This window comes from Lates calcarifer, linkage group LG4, assembly GCF_001640805.2.
Source record: "Lates calcarifer isolate ASB-BC8 linkage group LG4, TLL_Latcal_v3, whole genome shotgun sequence".
Lineage (NCBI taxonomy): Eukaryota > Metazoa > Chordata > Actinopteri > Centropomidae > Lates > Lates calcarifer.
This window is the reverse complement of record NC_066836.1, coordinates 14,782,184-14,798,477: the sequence shown is the minus strand read 5'-3', so window position 1 is coordinate 14,798,477 and position 16,294 is coordinate 14,782,184. Positions and strand designations below refer to the sequence as shown.

Genomic DNA, 16,294 nt, shown 5'->3' with positions numbered 1-16,294 from the left:
TCCTAGAATACCAAGAGCCGATGCTGCTCAACTATGAGCGATGTGCCGTCACAATCACCCAGTCGCCTGTTTTCCAGAGATGCTCTTTGTTGCACCGATCCCATCAGCAGGAGCCACCACCACCACCCCCCACCCCCCTTACGCAGCGAGTCCCATCATCAGCTCCTCGCTGGGAATAGATCAGAAATGTATCAGGTGAGTCACAACTCCGAGGGAGGGAGAGAGCAGCGCTTCCCACGTCAGCAAGGTCGACAGAGAGGCCTCGCATTAACAGGCTGCAGAACATTTCAGCAGCGTGATTAGTATGTGAGGACACACTTCAGGTTCTCATGGAAATGATTCTGCTGTTTTGACAGGTTCACACAGTACATCAGGTTACGTGAATCACATTACAACAGCATAATAATATGAGCAGGGTAGTCACTCATTTCTTTCCCCCTTTTTTTAATTAAGAAAAATGTTCAGTCCAAAATGAGAATTTGCCTCAGTTGGTCCCACATGGTCTAGCCTTTGTAAAGGCTGCAAGACATTTGAATTTTCTGCACTACATTTTATAATAAAGCAGGTGGTTCACCATGAACAAGGACAGACACATGAGCTTCCTAATATACACACATACAGTACACATGTTGCAGCTCACACCCAAGTCTGTGATAGAGAAAGCTGCCATCGCAGTTTGCCAGGTGGCATTCTTCATCACAGTATAACCTGCAGCAGGGCTCTCATGATAAGAGCTCTGCAGCAGGTTCATTTGACATAAATGCAAAACGGATAATTACACTCCAATCCATACTGGGGGGGGGGGGGGGGTAGAAAGCAGTTCAGTCTGTGAGATCTCATGACATAAAATCCTAAAATCATCTCCAGATTAGATTAGATCAGCTGCAACAGTAAATTCATCTTTTAGCTGACTGAGGAAAACTGATCAGTCAAAAACCATTCTTTGGTTGCAGGTTCTTTAGTGCAAGGATTTGCTGCTACTCTTTTACGGCAAACATTAGGTATTGTTGCGTTTTGTACTGATTGATCTGACAAAACAAGACACTTAAGATTGAACCTGAAATTTCTTTCTTGACCTTGGAAACAGTAATTTGACAGGAAAAAAAAGTAAACTCAAATCTCACAGTCAGAGGATGGAGTTTTTGGTTTTTTTTTTTTTACTGAGGAAGACCATGAGATGCAGTTGAAAATTTCTCCAAAATGGTAGCTAGTGGACAAGATTTTTTTTTTTATTATTTTATCACCTTTGTGATGAGTGTTTTTTAACCAATTTGAGACATTTTAGACTAATCGAATAATCAGCAGATTAATCAGTAAAGAAAATAATCTTAGCTGTAGCTCTACTGTAGATTTAATCCTGACGTGTAAAGAATATCTATTTTTTCTCTGTGTCAACACATTCTATGAAAAGACAAAAACCAACAACCTTCTCATTTTCCCCTGTCTGTGGTTCTCAGTCTCACTCCCATTGGTTCCCACTGAAGAAAAAAACATTGAAAACAGGTCACATTTATTTCCTTAAAAGACTTGGTACTGTAGTTTTTAGCAACTGTTAGTCAAAAAGAAGTAATGGGATGGGGGACTATTTTCAGCTGTGGATTAATACATATTTTGTTCTATGACACAAAGTAATAAACTATACCAGACTTTAGCTACATATACAGTACCTACTAGTTTGATCAGTTTATTGTTGGTTTTGGTCTTTTTGTGGGATTTGTTGACAATAATAAAAATACAATCTAGTATATTCCTTTATGCTGGGATATGGGAGTAGACAATGCCACTGCTGCTCAGTTTCAACTTCCACTTTCACAGCCTCAACTCTCTTGTCACTGGACCATCTGTCTAAAAGCCTGAGAGGCTCCAATGTCAGTCACTTTAAGTATCATCTGTCAGTCTCCCCCACAGCAGAGTCCCAGTAGTGATACAACACTCCACTGGAGCCCATGAATACCATCTCCTTAATTGTGATGCATAACAGGGGCAAATGACTAACTGATATCCTATAAAAATGGATGAAATATGAGTATAAAAATGCTTGATGCATGTATCTTCAACAGCTGTGTTGGCTGTATATTCTGGGTATCCCATCTGTTTTTCCTTTTACGATATAGTGTGCTATCTCTAGATCTGCTTATATGGTGTTAAAGAGAGAGCAGCCTGCAAGCATAAAACTGTCATAAGAATAATGTTTTTCTTTAACTTGGTCAGCATTTTTCTTCCAGTTACCAAATACAGACACAACAGCTCTCACATATACATGTACCCTAATGGTGATAAAGACAAGAAGGACACTTGAGGAGGATATAGTTTAAAAATGAGAGAAATGGGTGACAGAAACTCCATCATTATCTTTCTTCCCATCAAAGTGCTTTTTGTTTTAAAGTTAAAACTGTACAGTATTCACATATACGTTGTTTGGACATACAGTATCATGCTGAAAATTCACAGTTAAGTCTGAAAATATTTAATTTTTCTAAAGATGGATCTTTATTTTCGAAGCTAATGTAATGAATGCATTGGATTTTAAGAATCGTTACCGATAAAAAGGGCATCACATGTCACATGGTGTCACAGTGAAAATTAAGGTCTGAATGGAAACACTGGAAGAGACTGGCCGTCCAGAAGGTACTTCTGTCCTTAAGAATATATCTGTGTGATATCAGACCATATTTATTTTGAAGATTTGTCTGATTATAACAGACGCAGAGATTGACCCAGTATCTAACACGTGATGATGTTTGAATTGCTGCAGACCGTTTTGTTCATGTCTGTGGTCTGTACACAAAGGATCTGAAATAAAGCTAATGAGGAAGATGATTTTGCCAACGGGTTATATGGGACTGAAGCCAGGTGAGGCTGTGTGTGACACGGTAAGCACACGCTCTGATCCTCCCTGGCCGAGCTTCTCTGTGCTGCGCAGGCCGCCGTAGAGCCTCTCTTCAACTGACGCGACCAGTTTGTCTGCTAAGTTGCCCTCTTCCTGCACGGAAACCTCTGATAGGATAGCTTGACTACTGTTGTTGTTTCTGTTGTCGACTTTTGGATCCATGTGGCTCGATTGTGCAGTCACAGTGGTCAAAGACTGGCTAGTTGTACTTTCTGTGTCCTTGTCTGTAGAGTCTTGGCAGCTGCTGCCCTCTCCACCTGACCCTGCACAGCAAGAGCTGCTCTTTTTTGCATCTGTGTCTTCAGATGTTTTGTCGGCTGCACTTTCTATAGCATCCCCTGCAGCTCCTTCACTTGATGGATCTTTGTTCTCCACACTGTCTTTGGCTGCGTCCTCGCAAGCTGCAACCTCACTGGCCTCTTCATCAGCAGCACTTGCAATGCGTGACAGTGTGCTGTGATATCTGGTGTCCAGAGGGTAACCGGCACTGTCACCCCTTCTCAGCGGAGTAAACCTCTGCCTCTCTAAAGATGGAGAGTACCTACCCCCAGTGCCTGACCCTGGGTCACTGTATTGCTTGTGTCTCTGCCACTGCTTCCGCAGGTGAACTCTGGAGCGGTGCCTGGAGCGCAGGGGAGAGTCCTGCTGGTCGAACCGGGGATCGTGACGGAGGAACTCATTGAAAAGAGCGTCTGTCTTCTCGTCAATGCTGTAGTCACGGCGGCGGAGGCGAGGTCTGTGAGGGCTCGAGGGTTGTGGGATCGGCTTCATTAATGGAGACATCAGCTGTGATTGTGAATCTGGAGGTTTCTGAGGATGAAGGGATTTCAGAAGTTGATATGGTTCTTGAAGGGTGGGAGACTGGCTGGCAAGTTGAGATCTCTCCTTTAGTTTCTCCTCTGCCTCTGTGCAATCTTTCATCTCGTCCTCCAGCTCCTCCTGGAACAGCTTGGCCTCGATGCTCTCACACACTGAACCTTTTCTTCCAGAGCTGGTGAAGAACAACCTTCTCTCTGATGCCGTCTTCCCTCTTGGGGCTCCAGGAGTCCCAAAAAGCCGCATCTCCTCAGGGGCCCTGGATGGGGCTTCAATAGAGGCATAGCCACTGTCCATTTGAAGGAGCTTGCGGTTACCTGCCTCACCCTCTCCTCCAGCTCCACCTCCCATCTCACTATCCCCACCTGACGCCCCTCTGATCCCTCCTTCCAACACCTCTCCCTCCCCCTCTCCTTCAGGGTCATCATCCAGGTCTTGGGACAGGCAGCTGTCCAGGCCAGAGCGAGCTCCTGCACCGCCTAAGGATGAGACGCTGTCGGCATCACTGCGGATAGACTCCCGATCTGTGCTGCTCTGGTCTGAGGAGGCGTATTGCTCCAGAGAAGCTCGCAAGCTCCAAATGTCTCTGTACAGGGAGTGAGGGGCCTCCGAGCTCTCCTGGCGAACCATGAAGGAAAGAGATGAGCCTGAGTCAGCCCGTTGCCTAGCCTCCGCTCCCAACACCACATCTTCTCCATCATCTACCTCAGCCTCATTCTTTTTCCTCACATCTGCTGTCATGCCCTCCACCTTTGTGTCTTTAGTTTTCCTCAACATGTCTTCAAACCTTTCTTGAATCGCAGCTTCTTCTTGTGCGCCGAACAAGTCGTCATCCTCTGTCAGTTCTAGCTTGACTCCCGCTGCTTCTGCTCTTACAGTTTCACCAAATTTTGTTTCTTTCTCTACTCCTATTCCATTGATTGTGGCCTCCTCTTGCCTCTGGGCACGACAGTCATCTGTTGGCAGACAGGGTTCCTCTCTCCTGGTGCCGCCTACCTCCACCATGGCCTCGAGTTTCAGCCTGCACAGGTAGAGAACAGAGAGTTAATCAGTAATTCTGGGAATTTTTAGGGTACAAGTCATGGGATTATTTTAAGGGATATACCTGCTGAGGACGTGATGTGTAGATGAAGGGTGAGACAGAGAATCTGCAGAGAGGGACTGGAGGCCACTGGTCTGGATGGGAGTGTGTGGAAAAGAGTCAATGATGTCATCTTGGAGAGGTAAGGTTTCGTCTTCGGTGTGATCGGTGGTTTCGCTTGCTGCTCTCTGTCTCTGGAAGGGCCTTCTCTTGGGTGATCCTGGTGGTAATTCACACGAAAAGATAACTGTCTATTTGATGCTCTTCACCTTGTCACATGCAGTTTTTAAAATTCACATTCTTTTCTTTTGCAAAGTTAGATATTACCCACAAATCAAATCACACTCATTCATTTATGACATTTATCCAAACCTTTGGCATCCAGACTGGCAGCCCGGTGACTGCTGTCAAACTTCCACCTCCTGAAGTAAGGCCCCGCCCCCTCCAGACTGGCATGGCGCCGCAGTTTCGAGAAGAAATGTAGAACTGAAGTCTGGCCCGGAGCTTGAGTCAACTCTCCTCTTATCCCTCTTTCGCTCTCAGCCTCTCCCCTGTCCCCGATAGCCTCCATCTGACAGAGGAGATGAAGGGAGAGGAGGATGGAGGGAGGTGGTGAGACATTTAGGAGGGGTTGAGGCAGACAAGCTGAGATGAATCGTGACGGGCAGAGGAAAAGACCTCAGGGGACAACAGTTTGTCATATTGTCACTCAGTAGTGATGACTGATGTCACGGTGTATCAGTAGGTTTGAGCCTGTGGCAGCTCCTTTTCACAGCTCTGTGAGATGTGTGTTTATGTGTGATACGTGTGAATCAATCTGTACTGAAGAACCTATCTGTGCAAATGTATGAATGCAGGCTTACTGAGCTTTCAGTTTCACTGTAAAAAAAGAAACAATTAGTGGTTTGCATTTTTTAAAATATTGTCTCAAGCAGGAACTAAAAGCATGATAAAAATGTCCGCTTTGACTTAAAACCTCTCTTATTGGCATTCCCGAGAGTCTGACTGAAATATTGCTGTTTCATTTGTGTGTTCACTGTCTTAATTTAGGGCAGCTGATTGCTAATAAGCACTAAACACAAACCACAGACTGATGGGAAACGCGTTTCTTTTTTTTTAAGTAAAGTCACAGTAAAATTTTGACCTGATGATGGGTTAGGTGAAGAGTCAGAGCATCACCAAAGTTATTACAGTTCATCCTGAGGAGAACATAACTGTCACTGCAAGTAATTTGCCAGTTCTTCAGAATACAAATGCCTAATTATCTCATTTTTATTATTATATTATTATCTTGAAATATCATGGTTGATCTGGAGGATCATCAAAGCCAGGCCAAAAGCATGCCTAAAATGTTTTTTCAAAACTGTATTATGCAATGACCATTTAAAAATGTTCAATGTTAGGTGGAAAAAGGTGTAACTCACTGTCTGGGACCGTGTGTGCTGTGTTTTCATTGTTGATGAGGCCTGTCTGGGTCCCTGGTCCAGGATGATGGAGTGGTGTGGGTCTCCTGGTAGACCTCCACTGAGGCTCTGTCCCATCCAGTCAGGTACTCGTCTCTCGGTGGGCTGGAGAGAGAAATCGACAGGTTAGAGATGAGAAAACAAACCTGATTTGTTGTTTATGTGTGTTTGAAATACTCAGTCAAATTCAAATCTGCTGCAACGACTCAACCACAGAGATACATTTTACCTGGTAGATGGTGAGGGGCAGTTTTGGAGCTGCCGTCTCACTGATGTTGACGGTGCTGCTCTCTACCGAGTCACACTCCATGATGGTGAGGATCTTAAGGTCACACGGGGCTGGCGGCAGGTGAAGGTGGGTAAGCCGGGCCTTTTTCAGGTGGTGGAAGTCTCCTTCAGTCAGAGTGTACCTGAAGAGGAAGATAAAGCATTTATCATCGAACAGCTTAAAGCTTAAGCTGTAGGACTTTACCTGTCGCTCAGATAAACTCTACCTGCGTCCTTTGTCCTGAGTCGTCTTCTCCTGTTCGTAAAGTGCAGATTCATTGAAGGAGACTCTACGGCCCGTAGACCCAGTGGAGACAAATCTTTCTGACTCTCCATCGTGACAACTCGAAGCTGAGAGAGCATCTGATTCATCCAGGCGAATGGTGATCTCTGAGTGACAAAGAGGACAAGGACAAACCGAGGGAGAGAATTTTAGTGACAACAGTGGACCAGAATATGTGTATATACTGTATAAACTTAAAAAATCTGCAGCTCTGACCTTGGGTGGGCTGAGAATCTTCAGCATAAGTGGTGTTTGTCTTCTCAGGGTCATCGCTGGCTCTGAAAGAGGGAAAGTAGTTTTACTTTTTGTGCTCTCTCACAGAAACAAAAATGCCTCATCACATCACACGCTTTCATTTTCATATTCCTAACAGCTTTAATCCACTGCTGTCATAATCACGTTGACTCCCTGTAATCCTCGTGTGTTTGCAGACCAGCGGGGGCCTGCTGATCCCACACAGTGTGCCGCTCAGCAGCCAGCACCCACCTGGAGTAGCGTCGTCCGCCCATACAGCAGCGGTGACAGAAGAGGAGCAGCAGGGAGAGCAGGACCAGCGTCCCCCCGGCAAAAACACTCAGCAGCACCAACAGCAGCCCATAGTTCTCCACCTGGCCCGCAGACACGGGCACATCCTGACGGAGGGCAACCAGGAAAACAGGTTAGGACTTTAGCAGTGGTACCTTTGGTCAGCACAACAATGTTCAAAACCTAATGCTGACACACTACTATATAAATTATTGTCATATCTGCGTCATTATCAACATGTTAGCAAATGAACACAGAACAACATCAGCCTTCATTTGGAGTCGTGACTCTGTTTTGGTCTCCACCCACTTCTGCAACAAATATCTGGCTCCTAAGCAGCTAAATACTTCACTGTGCTCAGTTTAGTAGTCTTTTAACATTCCCCAGTTTGGTATTATAGTATACCAACAAAATATCTGAGGATAAAATCACTCTCGAAGCCAACTCTGGTTTTATTTCTATAAAGATGGTGCAATGTTTTATACTTCCTTTACTGAGTCAACAAACCACTGGAAAACAATATGAGAGTGTGCTGTAGAGCCACACAGAGAGCTCAGGTTATTTTCCTGGACTCCAGCACTCTTAGTGAGTTTCATTTGCCTCCATCAGGATGGAAGTTTTACCTGCTTTTTACTTCCTTTAAGACTAACGGGCCTGGAAGGTATGTTATTCTGTCCACTGCAGCACTGACTCTTAAAAGAAAATGTAATTTAGCCTGTTGTGAATCGAAGAGGACTGTCCTCTGGTTTCTGACTTCTTCTTGATGCTCGCTCTGTCTTTGGAAGGTGGTGGCAGGTGAAGTTAATACTAACTGGTATGCTTGTCTATCTTTGCATGTTCATTCCTGTTATTCATTGCTAAACCTTTTTGCATCCATTAGTCGTTGAGTGGTTGTGGTCATATTGTCCTCAAGCCTTTGTCCCATCTCACCAAGCCTTAAAACCACATCCACACACATCAGTCAGTCACACAGTCATTCCCCAACCCCACCCTAAGTCCCCCTCCATTATGAGACACAACATAAAGTGGAAAGCTCACTGACAAAAATAAAATATCAAAATCACACATATACAGGAAATATCAGCTGTGTCACTTCACACTTCTTGTTATTGTTAATGTATGAGTTGCGTAACATCAGTTTCATTTCCACTGCTCGTATTCAAAGGACATAGCTGGAGCTCATAACTCATCCTTTTAATAGCACAATAAGGCAGGAGCTTACATATCTCTGTTGTCATGTTTTGTTGTTGTGAGCACGGTGGCTGCATTAGTTGTGCTGGGCCAGTAATTGATTCTTCTCCCTTTGAGCTTCGCAGGAATGAGGAATCTCTTTGTCGCATTACGCTGTCAGCTAAGCACCGTAATATTTAATAAGGAGTGGAATTAACACTGAAAGACTCTCTTAAGTCTTTTCCTCCTCACAGTGATTCTTATCCACACACACATGCTCATATACATCCTGCCTGCTCACACACACACACACACATAGAGACAACACACTCTTTTCTCTACTCTCCCTGATTAATACTCTCAGTCTTGGCTGAGTGAGCCTGGGGATGCTAATCGAAACGTCAGCGAGACCCTTAATTCAATTTCCCAGCTCTTCTCAATGAGGGGGAAATGAGGCCTCCGCGGGCTAAAAATGGAAATCGGAGGAGGAGGAGGAGGATGATGCAGACGCACATGAGCAATCCCCACACCAGACTTTCCTGGCTCTTCTTCCGATGTCGACTTCAAAAGAGGGTGAAAATAATTGGGCTCTTTTCACCGTCACAAATCGCAACATTTTGCGTTATACAATGTATGAAAATGCGAAAGGTTGTCGTCGTGCGCTGCTTTGGAGGGAAGACCGTGGAGTGGAGGAGGCTCCTCGTGGAGCACAGACCGACCTTTAGATGATGGTGACCTTAGCAGGAGCAGCAGCAAGGTCATTACAGTGAAAAACTCAAAGCCCGCTGCTGACCAGATGTACACACACTGCAACCGCTGATTCATTTATTCATCGATTCATTTATCCAATCAAACATTTTCTCACTGTCCATTGTAGGTTTGTCAGTTTATATTAATTCTTTAAATTCCCCTGTTTTGTCCAAATCAACAGCTGAAAACCCAAAAATATGGAGTTCACCATGACATAAGACAAAAGCAAAGAAGCAATCGCCCACTCAAATCACAGAGCATCCTTTCCAGCTGTAACAGACACACACAGGAGAGGGAGGGAGGGCAGAAAAATAGCAGAGGTAGAGGTGCATTAGAAAACATAGGGTGTGTGTGAGAAAGAGCAAAAGCAGCTGGTTTTATGATGACTCCGCTCTCACTGTAAAGGCACTTCTGTAAGACGAAACATCAATCAATCTGCTTCAACTTCAACCCCGAGCTCAATCTAGCAGCAGCAGGTCGCCGCACGGAAGGAGAGAGGGAGCTGCTGAGTAGAAAAAGCTGTCGTTTTCTGGTTATACTACCAGATGAGGACGACGATTATGTGTGTGAGAGCGAAAGAAAACACCTCGTTTCTTCCCCTCCTTTTCATTCAACTTCAAACCTGCTTCAGGCCAGAACATGTTAGACTGAGTGCCGTGTCACATATGCACTGAGTACATTTTTACATTCATTAGATACAGTAGTGGCCTACATTCAGCTGAGGCCTATGGGGAGATGTTTGAAGCTGTATGTATATGAGTGAGACTAACAGCTCCATCACAGCATAACAGCAACATCAGGCACACCTTGATACGCTGTGTGTGTGTGTGTGTGTGTGTGTGTGTGTGTGTGTGTGTGTGTGGGCCTCACACACACATACTCACAGAATTTGTCAGAGCATCTGTAGCTTAATGAAATCTGCTGTTTTTACAAGCTCAGCCAAACAGGAAGAACAACACAATCAATCAGCTCGAGCAGCGAAGCCTCTCGCCAGTCTTCAGGCCATGTTTCTAACACACTCAGTAGAGGCAAACAACAGTCAATTCTCTCTCCGCACAGACAGCTTTAACTGTCCGATAATCACTGCTGCTGGCTCAGATATCCCCCACCCCCCACCCCCCATCCTCCAGAGGCTGCATGGCACACAAAGCCAGCAGCACACACAGTCCCGGTTTTGAGTCAAATCCTCTTTGGATACAGTTCAGGCTGTCCTCCACCACTGCTCCACCTGGGATGTAATACCTGTTACCGGAACATTGCGGTGTTAACTCAGCTCATTTTTCTTCTACCTGGTCGGCTTGTCGCTTTGGCTTTTGGTCCAACTTAACTCATAGAGCATTGTGTAAGCATTGTCGTTCACCAGATAACAGACGCTAGCCGATGTGAAGGTGTGGACAGTATGTGTTGATGGTGTGGGATGGAGAGGGAGGGGTGGACGTGGCAGTACTCACAGTGGAGTTCTCAGTCAGACTTGTCAGAACAGGCAAATCATTGCTCATGGTCCAGGTCAGCGTGAGTGAACCCTGCAGAGGATGAGGAAATCGAAGAAAAGTCAGACGGAGCTGCTCGTTCCAGACAAAATTACAGTTTCTGCTATTTTATACAGAAAGCTTAAGGTGCAGAAAATTTAAAGGATAAGGCTGGAAACCATTCAAATATTTCTTACTGTTAGCAAATCACATGACCAAAACCAGCAAAATAGTTCCCCAACAACTGCACTGTTTACCCCTGAATGAGAAAAAATAACAGAACTACAAATGTTTTAGAAAATTATTTAGATTTTTGTCTTTTTAAAAAAGGACGTCATCAGTCGAAACCAATGGGCTCAGCGCTGCAGAGAGAGAGAGTAGGGCAATTGTGAAGTAATGAGCAACAGACAACCAAATGGTTGGTATTAGTCTTTTCATGGGGTTTGTTGACAGTAACAAAAATGCGGAAAATCACCAACCACCTCCTTTAATTTCCTCTGTGTGACATTCTCATGTATGTCATGTGATCACCTCTAGTTACAAAATGAAGCAAGATATTGTCCTAATTACCCAAATCACAGACAATGCATGAAGTGTTATCACAGCTTATCTATATTTACTGTTCAGGTGTGCTCACACATTGACTTTTACTAGAGGAAGATTGTTATTTCTTAAGACTTATTCTGATGTTCTTTAAAGTTACCATCTCTAAATGTTAGTTTAAAAATGGATAAATAAAGAAAATTTATCTGAAGGCTTTCTGTTACATTTTTGACGTCTCCAATCTCAGCAAAAAATTACCCTGATGACATCACTGGGGTTATTTTCTCAGCGTTGAAAAGGCTTCCTTCAGAGCCACAGAACACATCGCACAACTGTTTTCACATCCTGAACAGACTCGACGAGTAAACCGATCTTCTTGTGTAAAATTGGAGGAATGCCCCTTTAACATACTGAAGCGATGCAAACTAAACTCCAGCGTGTCTAGAGATTTCTTCTGTAGATGGACTATAACAGCCAGAATCCCATACAATAAACTCTGATCTCTATCTGTGGACAACAGCCCGGTCTCTGTAAAATGACAGTTTGTGTGTTACTGTGTGCATCTGAGACCCAAACAGACAGAGTGTGTTAAGATACAGAGAAAGGCAGAAGAGCTGACAGCACATGATTATTTACACAGAATGCAGCTTGTGTAACATCAGTCCCTGGTCGCATTCCTCACACAGGCTGCTAACACGGCCTCACATTAACTCACCATGTGAGAGTCATTTTTTATGTAATATCTCATACATACCAACAGCTCAAGGTAAGTAGGACGAGAACGAAGCTCTGAACAATGAGGACGCTCTGACGGTAGAGAACCACACACACACACACACACACACAAAGTGTACATACGTTAAATCCTTGTTCTGTTCAATTATCCTCAGTGATGCTTCACACATGGTCAGCGTCAGCAGGTCATTTTGTCCTGATGGGTGTGTGTGTGTGTGTGCGTGTGTGTGTCTCACGGGTTTCTTTCTCACTCAGACCGTGAATTTCCAAACACAATAGCAAACAGCAGATTAATTAAAACACTTTATAGATGGTGCATGAAAAAAAAACTGAGATTTTACAAATTTGCCCTTTTTTTGTTGTTTTATTTATTTACTGTTTTGTCTTTTCTGTGTTTGACACGACCACTACCTCCATCAGGACATATCTGCTCCTCTGCATCTGTCTTTGCTGATTAAAACACAAACAGTTAAAATGGTTTATAAAGCTTTGTATAAAAATGAAATGACATTATGCATTATATTGTTCAGCAAGTCTTACGTTTTCCTTTTCTTTCTTACTACAGCCTGACAGAGCCAGACCTGGAGTACAGGCATCTTTATCAATCTCCACTTCGGAACATTGTGTCAGTCAAACTAATTCACTGCTCAGCTGCTGCATCAGTGTTACAGCAGTGAACCAGCAGTTAACACTGCCAGTCCAAACTCAGCAACACCGGCTTCCTTAATGCATTTCTGACAGGAACACGCATTACCACATGTGACCCTGTGGAGAGTCAGTCATGGCAAAAACATGCAGTAAAGCCAAATATTGTTCAAACCCACATAGATATTTATTTTACGTTGCTATCCCAAAGTTTACAAAAAATATCTCTATACTGTGTATCTGGCAGAAATGTGGAGAGATGTAATAAAATGTTCCACAAGACATGTAGAATATCTCCATTTGATAAAATGATGCAGCCATAAAAACACAGTCCTGAGTTGTGGGGGAAAAAAACAGTCAGACGGATTCAGTCAGAAAGTGATTTTTCCATCCTACTCAAGGCTATAAATAGAAAAAGGAATAAAAGTAAGAAAGTGTGTGTTAAGGGGTTAAACTTAAAACCATCATAATGTTGACTTTAAGAATATATCCATTCATGGATAGTATATATGAGTATTTTAAATCATTACACAATAATATAATAATAATAATAATATACATAATAGTATTAGTATTATTATTCATGTCATGTCCCTCTACATACCCTGTACATTTGTCCTACACTGGTAATTTGTATCTAATTATTTATTAGCCTAATGCTACTTCATATTTATATATCTAATTACTATTTCATTTCTAATAAGCTCTAATTAACAGTAGTGACCCCTGAGCTTTACCATCATTGGATTTGTGAGTCAGCGCTGAAGAGTAAAACTGAAAACACTGACCCCGACTGGTGGAGAAAATATAAATCCAAAGCGTGTGTGTGCGCGCGCGTGCTTTCGTTTCCAGAGTCTAATGACATGTTACATCCTCACATACATCAGACAGACAGACAGATGGAGGATGTGGCTCAGACAGACAGACAGACATCCACCTATAGTTCATCCCCTAACTGTAGTGAAGTGGCTGCATATCACCCTGACGTGTGACTGGATGCTGATGTGCCTCCAGATGTGCTGTACCTTATACGGTCTATATACAGGCGGTGTTGAAGCAGCTTCCCTCCGCTCTGTGCAGGCTGACTACAGCGACCCGCTGCAGCCGGCGGCGCTCAGCAGCAGCAGCAGCAGCGGCAGCCTCAGCATCAGCAGCGGCAGCATCTTCCCCTCTCCTCCGAAAACCCGCCGATCAAGGCTGTCCCACATCTCCGCGTCGTGTGCTCTCAGCCTGCGGGGAATAAATCACCGTTATAGTCACGCAGGTAGCCTTCATGTGCCGGACACTGGGCAAGGTGGGGGTGGTGTGAGGGCTCCGCCGTGGACCCTGCGCATCAAACATGTCTCACTAAATCAGACGCTGCGATTATTTAGAGCCGGCTGTGTCACCTATCCCACATCTTACATAATGAAATAGTAGCACGTTACACCGTGAGCACGCCTGTGGCTCCGCGAGCTGGTCCTGATGTGAGCTGGGCAGAGGTCGGACTCACCGGGCTGTAGACTCCGTGTGAAGCGGTGCACAGGCAGCCTGCCCCGTCTGCATACTTTAATCTGGGTTTCAAATAAAGACTCTAGTTATGAATGAAACCACACGCGATTAGACACACCCACCGCCCGCACCCGATGCACCACGTGACCAGAACTGATGATGATGATGATGATGGTGGTGGTGGTGGTGACGGTGATGTGAAATGGAGGAGAAACCCCGTCCTCATTCTCATCACAGTAGTTTGCTCATGAATGGCAGCTGCTGACAGGGTGATTGATTAGTCATCAGTTTATTATTAGTAGTAGGATCGAAATAAACTGATTCTAAACGTACATTTGAATATTTTCCATTCGTTGCGTTCGAGTGTTTCCTCGTTTCCTGACAAGATGCACGAAGACGGATGGTGTTGGCGACGTTTTTGTAGTCTCACCTTTCACCACGTGGTGGCAGTGTTGCACTGTAGTTTTCAGGTTAAATGTGCTTAAAATGGAAGTTCCTCACCCAGATTTTTTTCCCCTCAAATCAAATCCAGTCCAGGCCTTCAGGGGCCCATTACAGGACTCACAGAGGAACCTCCAGTTAAATAAAAAATAGTTTAATTTTTCCCTAATTCCACAGAGGTAGTATCAAAATTAGAGACTGTATTCCTGGGGGCCCCCGGAAATATGACCACAAACCAGCAAATGTGTGGCCAGGTAATGTTTCAGTATAGGAGTAAGCTACATCTATAGTGTGCAGTGTACTTTATAGGAGCCTGGAGGTAAATGAGAGCTCCAGACCGGTTAATCTGGCTATGTAGAGACTGCTATGTAAATGCATATATCAGCTCCTGGGCAAGATGATTCATTAAAAAGACACTGGCATAATGTATGTATAAGGAGGAGGCATAGGTTATTAAGACCTAATAACCTATGCCTATGAGTTTTTCCTTAAAAGGAGATTCTATGAACACTACACTCCTACACTACACTTTAATCCTACAGCTTACCCGGTAACCTCTGACCTGCTTCTGTAAGTGCAGGAAGTTTCCAGCTTTTACCAGGAAAACAGAATCAAAAACATTTCTTGAAAGGAGCTAAAATTATTGCATAATTGAATCGTCAAAAACTGCTGTAATAGTGGCTCATGTTGTTGTATATTCCTGCCTGTTAGCAGCATTTGTTAACCCCCTGTACATGTCCACCCAGTTGGTTAGTGTCAACCAGGGGCTCTTACTCTCTGTAGATGGAGTTTGTTTGTTTGGGCACAGAGGTCATGTTTTTTGTCTCAAGCTGCCTTAATATCAAAGTGCTAATTAAATGCAGACAGACTCTGTTAATGACAATTAATGTGATGGACATGACCCAGCTTTGTAGGAGTGTTAGTTCAGAGTTTAAGGCCTTTTCCAGTATGTGTTTGTCTGTGTATTCATTTTACATCAAGTCATTTTTCTATAAGACTGGCAAACAAAATTTGCCCACACACTCAAATCCAAAATGCTTCTTGCAATCGTATCATCTGCAGTGTGCACTCCTGTGTGATGCAGGAAATGAAGGCTTCGCACAAATAGAAAATGCCTCAGCAGCAAAGTGGCAGGAGGTCTAATCTGTGCCTGTACGATAACAGAAAGTGGGAGGACGGTGAGTTTGAAGCAGCAAAGTCAGTTAGACGTCTGAAGAACCTGTTTTTATGTCTCTGCACGGAAAAAAAAAAACAACTTCAGCAAACTGGCTCAAAGAACAGCTGGTTGACTGACAGAAATAACAGCACACATGGCCAGTGATTTAATTCAGCTGGGAGGAATCAGTTCAAAGCGACCAAAGTGACCCACATGTATTTACTCACTGGAGTTAACCGAAGTCTGCTGGAGGACTGAGGTGTCACAGTTTCATGGATACAGAAGGAGGAGATGCCGTCAATTCAGGAATGTGACCGTGTCCCACATGTCGTGTCTGCATAGACTTTCATGTCCTCTCAGGCAATGTACCAGAACATATTTTTGGGACATTTTGAGCTCTTCACTCCCTTTTCCGCTTGCGTAAGAGGGTTTAATTTACTCAAAAGGCCTAAGAGCTCTCTTCAAACATCTGAAACATAAACACAGCATATGGTTTTCAAGGACATGGAACTTTTAGAGGGAAACATTTTTGCCATGGTGGCACAGTCTTTACAGTTGTGTCCTTTTTA

At 44.0% G+C, this 16,294-nt stretch overlaps 1 protein-coding gene across 2 annotated transcripts; it reads right to left on the bottom strand.

Moving 5' to 3' along the window:
* Window positions 1–996: 996 nt before the first annotated feature.
* On the bottom strand, window positions 997–14,348 carry LOC108883581 (voltage-dependent calcium channel beta subunit-associated regulatory protein). 2 transcript variants are annotated; one of them, XM_018676909.2, is made up of 11 exons: window positions 14,042–14,348; window positions 13,663–13,867; window positions 10,697–10,768; window positions 7,287–7,432; window positions 7,017–7,078; window positions 6,745–6,907; window positions 6,480–6,660; window positions 6,212–6,355; window positions 5,160–5,358; window positions 4,812–5,007; window positions 997–4,727 (listed from the first exon to the last, which is right to left on the bottom strand). In XM_018676909.2, the coding sequence occupies exons 3-11, from the start codon at window positions 10,742–10,744 to the stop codon at window positions 2,834–2,836; spliced, it is 3,033 nt and encodes a 1,010-aa protein (XP_018532425.1). In that variant the 5' UTR covers window positions 10,745–10,768; window positions 13,663–13,867; window positions 14,042–14,348; the 3' UTR covers window positions 997–2,833. The 2 variants fall into 2 exon arrangements, with proteins under 2 accessions (XP_018532425.1, XP_018532424.1); XM_018676908.2 differs by having other exon boundaries at window positions 14,130–14,348.
* Window positions 14,349–16,294: the final 1,946 nt, after the last annotated feature.

Bases quoted from the DNA above. Each gene is read 5' to 3' on its own strand.
- LOC108883581 (XM_018676909.2), bottom strand. From the start codon at position 10,744: ATGAGCAATGATTTGCCTGTTCTGACAAGTCTGACTGAGAACTCCACT. The intron at 6,661-6,744 runs GTAGAGTTTATC...CTTCCTCTTCAG, and splicing joins ACTCAGGACAAAGGACGCAG to GTACACTCTGACTGAAGGAG. The intron at 4,728-4,811 runs GTATATCCCTTA...CTACCTGTGCAG, and splicing joins ACACATCACGTCCTCAGCAG to GCTGAAACTCGAGGCCATGG.